Source organism: Amphiura filiformis, chromosome 13 (genome assembly GCF_039555335.1).
Source record: "Amphiura filiformis chromosome 13, Afil_fr2py, whole genome shotgun sequence".
Lineage (NCBI taxonomy): Eukaryota > Metazoa > Echinodermata > Ophiuroidea > Amphilepidida > Amphiuridae > Amphiura > Amphiura filiformis.
Window position 1 is genome coordinate 14,553,934 of NC_092640.1, and position 7,591 is coordinate 14,561,524.

Sequence of the window (7,591 nt, forward strand, 5' to 3'; positions counted from 1 at the left end):
CAGTATCACCATATAACTTAAACAATTTTAATCAAATGCCTGCAAGTGAGCTCGAGTTTACGATAAATGAACAACTGTTTCTTGAAGTATTGCTCATGGAGATAAGGGGGGAAACGATCAAATATGCATCAGAAAAAAGCAAAAAAAATAAAAATAGAGAAAAAATACTTGAAAGAGATATAGAAACTTTAGAAAAAGAGCTAGATGATTCAAACAATACAGAAGTTTTAGAAAATGTTGAAATTAAAAAGTCTGAATTAGAGGAGATGAGGAAGGAAAAAATGGAAGGAGTAATGTTACGATCCAAAGCAAGATGGATAGAACACGGAGAAAAACCATCTAAATATTTTGTGAACTTGGAAAAAAGAAACTGTGTAAATAAAGCAATCGTTCATTTGCAAAATTCAAAAGGGGATGATATAAAAGATCAATACCAAATTATGGAAGAAACTTTTAAGTTTTACTCGAAACTGTATGAATGTAAAGACAACAATTTAAGTTTGGAAGAATTAGACCAAAATCTTTCAAGATCAGATTTACCTCAATTAACTCAAGATCAATTAGAAAAGCTCGAAGGCCATTTGACTTACAATGAACTTTTAACTGCCTTAAAGAAAATGTCAAACAATAAAAGTCCTGGGTCTGATGGGTTTACCACTGAATTTTGGAAAGCTTTTTTTCAAGACTTGGGAGGTTTTCTCTTACGTTCTCTGAACTATTCATATGAATCAGGGAATTGTCAGTTACGCAGAGATTAGGGATTATTACCCTCCTTCCTAAAGGAAACAAACCAAAACAATTCTTAAAGAATTGGCGTCCTATTACTTTGTTAAATATAACCTATAAACTAGCTTCATCGTGTATTGCTGAAAGAATGAAACAAATCTTACCAAGCCTAATAAATGATGATCAAAAAGGTTTTATGAAAGGAAGGTATATTGGAGAAAATATAAGATTACTTTATGATTTAATTTTATACACAAAATTACATGACAAACCAGGTATGCTACTGCTTATAGATTTGAAAAAGCGTTTGATTCCGTTTCTCATAAATTCATTTTTAAAACATTAGATTTTCTAAATATCGGTCCATCTTTTACAAAATGGATCAAACTTTTTATAACAAAAGTAAATCCTCAGTTTTAGTAAATGGAAATTCCTCAAAACAATTCGATTTAGGTAGAGTTTGCAGACAGGGGGACCCTTTGTCCCCTTACATCTTTCTAATTTGTGCTGAAATGTTGGGCTGTCTCATACGAAAAAATACTAATATATGTGGTATTACAGTTGAAAATATTAATTGTAAAATCACCCAATACGCTGATGACTCGACTGTGATCTTAAATGGAAGTAATGAGAGTTTAATACAAGCGTTAAAAACACTGGATTTGTTTGAACGTTTGTCAGGGTTGAAAATAAACGAAGATAAAACAAATGTTGTGTATATTGGGTCACTTAGAGGTAGAAAACCAAACCCTGGCATTACAAATAAAAATCTAAAATGGGTTGAAGATGGAAAATTCTCTGCATTGGGAGTACAATTTTCAACCATTTTGGTTGAAATGGTTAATTTGAACTATGATAAGGTTATGGAGTCGGTGACAAAGATAATGCATCATTGGTCTAAAAGAAACTTAACAGTTTTTGGAAGAATAACTATAGTCAAATCCCTACTGATACCAAAGTTTAACCATCTTGTTCTTTCAATTCCTAACCCGTCTCAAGAGTTTATAAAAGATTTACAAAAGAAAATCTATAATTTTATTTGGAAAGGTACAAGAGATAAAATAAGTAGAGATCAATTGTCAAACGATTATTCTGAAGGTGGATTAAGATTGGTTAAAGTAGATTTATTCTTTGAAGCACTGAAATGTACATGGATAAGACGAATTGTAAATGGAAGTATTGATGCTAAAGGATTAATGTTTTTTGCTATTTTAACTGGTATACATATTAATGATCTTGAAAAGGGCGCAAATTATACACTAAAAGTAGCTAATAATTCCCAAAATGTTTTTTGGAAAGAAGTTCTTTTAGCTTGGTCTAAGGTAAAGAAAAAGCACAATCCTAATACAATTGATGATGTTTAAAGATCATGTTTATGGGAAAACGAATGGTTTAAGATTGGTGGTAAAGAAATAAATTATAAAAAATGGCGTACAGCAGGTATTGACTTTGTCTCTGACCTTGTCCATGTTAACCAAAACCGTTTTCTCTTTCTTCATGAAATTGAAACAAATTATGGATTGAGGCTAAATTTTTGGAATACAACAGTGTAATTTATGCAATTAAGAGTAATTTCAAGCATCTATTTCAGGAAAACGCTACATTTATTGCAATTCCTAAGCCGTTTATCCCATTTCATTTCAGTTTTATTTTAAAAGATAAAAAGGGTTGCAGATCAATCTGCAAACAACTTATGTCCTCAAAGATACCAAAAGCAAAACAAAAATGGGAAGTAAAATTGAATAGTAGCTTTTCAGATGATGAATGGAAGATATACTCTTTGTTGCCATTTAAATGTACAATGGATATAAAATTACGATGGTTTCAGTACAGAATTTTAAATGGAATTCTTACCACAAATACATTTATGTTTAAAATTGGCAAAAGAAATGACAATATATGTACTTTTTTGCAAAAAAGGTTTAAACCCATTTGGTCTCAGCTCGAAACCTGGTGTTTACAAAAACTCGGTATTCCTATCACTTTCAACCGAAATCATATTCTTTTCGGGACAGATTTAGGAAAACTAAATAGTGCTCTAAATTTAATTCTCATTTTAACTAAGTTTTATATATATACAGAAAAAGATGCCAAAATTCAACCCTTTCTTTTATCCCTCTTCAGAAGGAAATATAATATTATCATAAATTGGAAAGGTTCATTCTTTTAAAAGATTCAAAATACCGAATTTATCAAAATAAATGGCAGGTTTGGAAGGGACTTTTCAACTAAACATTTTGTTCTTATTGTAAAAACTAGACCATTCAAATACTATATAAATATGTATGTGAGAGTGTGTGTGTGCGCGCTGGTATTGTTTATGTATTGTTTAATATTAAAAAAAAACCTGGTGTATAAAAATGAAATTTCTGTATTCTGAGTAAACTATGATTGTAAAATGTACACCGGAAAAAAAGTAATAAAAAAAAGTCCATTTTTGTGGGATTCCAGATGGCGAAGAAACCGAAGAATCTAGGGAAGGATGCAACACACCACGGTAGGGTGAGGGAATAATTTACATTTTCTGGAAGAATCCCTGCCCTGGTCAAGTACTAGAGTATAGGTATGCCAGGTGAATTCAAATTTGCCATCAAACTGCATCATTATATCAAATTAAAGCCCTTGAGTAAAGAAAGCCAAAACTGAAAACCTTTTCTTCATAGCACTTTCTGTAGCAAAGTTACATCTTGTCAAAGATTGACTTTCATCAAAAAGATTCAGCTAGCAAAATTCCCCAAAAAAGCATTTCGGTGGTGTAGAGATCTTAGGCTCAATGTTGATAGCAGCTTTTTTAATGGAACTGCTATCAAAATCCTCTAAAATTCCATGTCGCGAGTGACTTATCACCATAAAAAATCATATATTTGGGTTAAGTGAAGTATAGTCTCTGTATAGACAACATATTTATGTAGGTTTCCTTGACCGGCCAGTATTTCTATGTAAATATATGTATTGTTTTCTAGGCGAATTTGGCTGACTAGCAAATGTGTTAATTAAGGTTTGCCTGGCATACCTATAGAGTAGGGATTGCCACAAACCGTTCAAACCCAAGGGAACGTCCTTTATTATTATAATACTAGTTCTTTGTTATATACCTAATCCTCTTTCGCCGTCTTGGCAATGGATGCCTGGATGTTTATGATGGGTTTTGATCGATTGGCTATTATTTAGTTTATTTATTTACAGTTATTTTATAGTTTTCAGTGGAGAAATAAGTTTGATAATATTATAAAAAATAACACGATATAAATGAATTGGATGAATGGTTTTTTTTAATGTTTATTTTTATTATTTTACTACTATTAGTTATCATCGTGTATATTATTATTATTTTTTACATTATCTATTATTACTTTTATTAAATTATTATTATTTAATATCAATTATTATTTTTATTACTAGGCCTATTATTATTATTATTTACTATTTATTATTAATATTTTCATTATTTTATTTGTAAATTTGTAAAATACAATTAAAATGTAGGCCTACACTGATTCATTTTAGATTTTTTTTTCTTTTTATAGGCCTTTTCATTTATTTGTATAGCTATATATTATTTGTTTACATTATTATTTTTTAAATTTCTTCAGGTAACTTTCATTTATTTATCATTCATGAATTAATTTAAATTTATTTACATGCATGACATGGTAGCATGATTTTAATTTTATAAGTTAGTCATTTATTAAAATGACGACCTTATTTGTTCATTATTTTACATGATAAATCTCTAGTACTGATATAATTCCTGTATTTTTATTTATTTTAATTAAATCATAATATCATGATCCATTATTATTTATTTTTCATTTTAAATGTATTTTTATTTATTTTTAAATCTGCTAGTGTCGGCTGACCGTGGGTGATGGTACTCAAGTACTTGTGGCTTTTGATACCACTGAATAATCGAAGTCAAGTGGTGACTTCCTTATAATGGACGTTCCCTTGGGTTTGAACGGTTTGTGGATTGCCTTGGGGGCCTTTAATATGGTAAGAAGGGGAGGTGAGCAATATTAATCTTGACTCAGAAGGAGAGAAGTGACAGGGGTAGACATAGTCCTAGACCTTAAACATCATATTCCGAGGCGCGGAAGTACACCAAATTGGTGTCTTATGACCTATGACATTCTTTTGTGGCGAACGACATGGTCTTTCAATTCACGACGAGTGTCCTTGACAGGCGTGACAATGCTTCAGTGGTCATGAAAGAATTCAAAAGATAACCTCTGCCCCAATAATCCCGAGCTATTGTCTGAAACTGCTCCTCGGAAGATGTATCATAAGAATTCAGTCTTCAAATGATAGTCATTTAATGTCCAAAAGATAAATTACTGACTATCATTGAAGACTGAGTTCCACAGTCTAGGGTAGACATGCCTTAGGAGCATTAGTCAGCTGGCTTTTGGGCCAGCTTGAGCTGGGAATGTTAGGGGGGACCATCCTGGTTCTGATATCTGCAATCAATCCAAGGTTCTTTGCATAGGCAAACTGCGCACGTAAAGCCCGTGCGTTGATACTCAGTCAGTTGAGGTAAGCACGTATATGGAAGGAAGGAACCTGGAAGGAAGACATGGACGGTAGATGCGTAAGATGGTTCTGTAGTCGGCAGGTTCGTTTTGCATACCTGCATACTGCATATTTTTAGAGTTTCTCAGTGGCGATTATATTAAAACATAGGAGAGCATGTTTTGGTGATGTTGGTGCAAACTTTGTGGTGGTGGCATGTATGGAGAGGGTGGATGGGTGTGTATATATGCACTTCCATTTAATTTCTTGATATTTTTTCATTTTGATAGGTTAAAATGAGTGTTATGTTTTAACTTCGATAATATAAATTGGAGAAAAAAGAACCCAAGATATGTAGTAGATGCACTATCACCTTAATAGTTTTACTGTACCTCCCCAAGGCTATATGATCATTGATCAAACTTACAAACACTTTCCTCTAAACCACATGTGTATGGTTTATCTACCATTTCGTTTTTGTATTAAAATGTATCATTGCAAACAAGCAATGTATTGTATCATTATTTTGTTCTCAACTGTAAAACAGGAAGTAACTTTACTGATGAGCCCCTTTAGAATTGAATAACAAAAAGAGGGAGCCTTCCCTTTTATCAAATGTTTACTTTTATGAATTGCATGGCACCATGTTGGGCCGAAAAAATCAATGTTTTGGTTCTCGTACCCTCCCTCCTCAATTTCTGAGATTTGTCAGATTGTTTTTAGTTTCTAAATTTTTCAAATATTTTGGAATGCTTTGGGAAAACTTCATACATAGACCTAAATAAGTTTATTAATATTAATGTAACAAGAATCACTTCCAAGTCTTTTAGGGTTTATCCCTCATTAAAAAAAATCACATGTTTGAGAAGAGAAAATAAAAGGGACCTTCCTAATAAAGGACAAGATTGAAACTACTAACATTGCAAATTTTACATTAAAAAAAACCCTAGGTCATGTACACTCATCCATGTATAAAATTACCATACCTCATCCCCATGTCCCCCTGTTAATAGGCCTATGATACTAAGTTTAAATTATTCCCCTCCCCCAATACTGCTTCACCAAATGTTAGGGTTCAGGTTATATATTTTGAACACAAACTATTTCCAATATTGGCATATATTTAGATGTCTGTATGGTGTCAAGTCATAGCTCACAAATCTGGATTTCATATTAATTATGTCCCATCATTCAGTGGGACATTCCACCTTACTGTAGTATAGACCATCCAAAGATATGCATTATGGGATATGATGTCACAAATCTACACTCATAATTGACATAAATAATGTGTATATTTTGTTTTGGAGAATATTTGCCAAGAAATAGTTCATGTTAAGGCGATGCTGACTGAATCATTTAAGACTGACTGTTTTTCCAAATTGAGATACAGACACCTAGAAAATTGATTCACACTCATAACACAAAGCTCCAACATTGCACAGTCATCCAATCTAATTTATAGCATCTCTCGCAAATTTTGAGATGCCAGGGTCAAACAAAAGTATTTATATCATATGTGTTTATATTTTGTTTACAACATATGCCCAATCTTGCAATATTTGATGCTTACAACTCGCCACTAAGAAACTCTAGAAATATGCAGTATGCAGGTATGCAAAATGAACCTGCCGGTGCTGTAGCGTACATACTACAGTACAGTGTATGTACATGACTTTGAAGAATACTTCGCAACGCTTCCATACATGAAGTCAAGCGCGAAGGGAGCATGTTTAACTTTAAGCTTACCGATACTGTCGCACCTGGAGCTCTGATGTCGTCTTTGGAAACTCACGAACATTCTGCATCAGAAAATTGTGCAGATTCAGCTCATTGAACTGATGCTGTTTCCGAACAGCTGAAGTATCCATGATCGAAGTGTTCTTAGTTGGAGTAAAACAACACGACTATGGCAAGCCAAGGGGGCCAAAAGTGTGGAACAGCTACGCGTAGCTTCTTTCTCGTTACGAGCAGCTGTTTGACCAATCAAAATAGTCAAATTTAATCACGTGGTTGGGTCGTTAGCTGCGCGTAGTATAGTTATAGGTATCCTCTTTCACAATTATTATCTTGTAATTAATTTACGGAATTAGCATAGATAACGAACGGGTAAAGGAGGCCAAATCACAGCACGTGTCAAGAGAACATGTTGCTAATGCCTGGCTAAAATGACACAAAGCATATCTATTTAGTGTTTCCAAGTTTACACCGTGTTTAATAGCAAGTAACTTTATACTCGGGCTGTATTAGCGGTGCAGGGGATATGAAGGTCAAACAACAACAACTACTAATGTAAAGCGCTGTGTAAAGATAGTGCAGGGAAAGCGATATCACATGCCACTGTGTAAATATGGAG

General features: G+C 33.0%; 1 protein-coding gene across 1 annotated transcript in view; it reads right to left on the bottom strand.

Moving 5' to 3' along the window:
- The window catches only part of LOC140168027 (acyl-CoA dehydrogenase family member 11-like), a 47,001-nt gene extending 39,864 nt beyond the window's left edge, over window positions 1-7,137 (bottom strand). The window contains exon 1 of the mRNA XM_072191331.1: window positions 6,985-7,137. Within this exon, the coding sequence (XP_072047432.1) occupies window positions 6,985-7,106 (122 nt within the window). The 5' untranslated portion in view covers window positions 7,107-7,137. The remainder of the gene's footprint in view (window positions 1-6,984) is intronic.
- Between the last annotated feature and the right edge of the window lie 454 nt (window positions 7,138-7,591).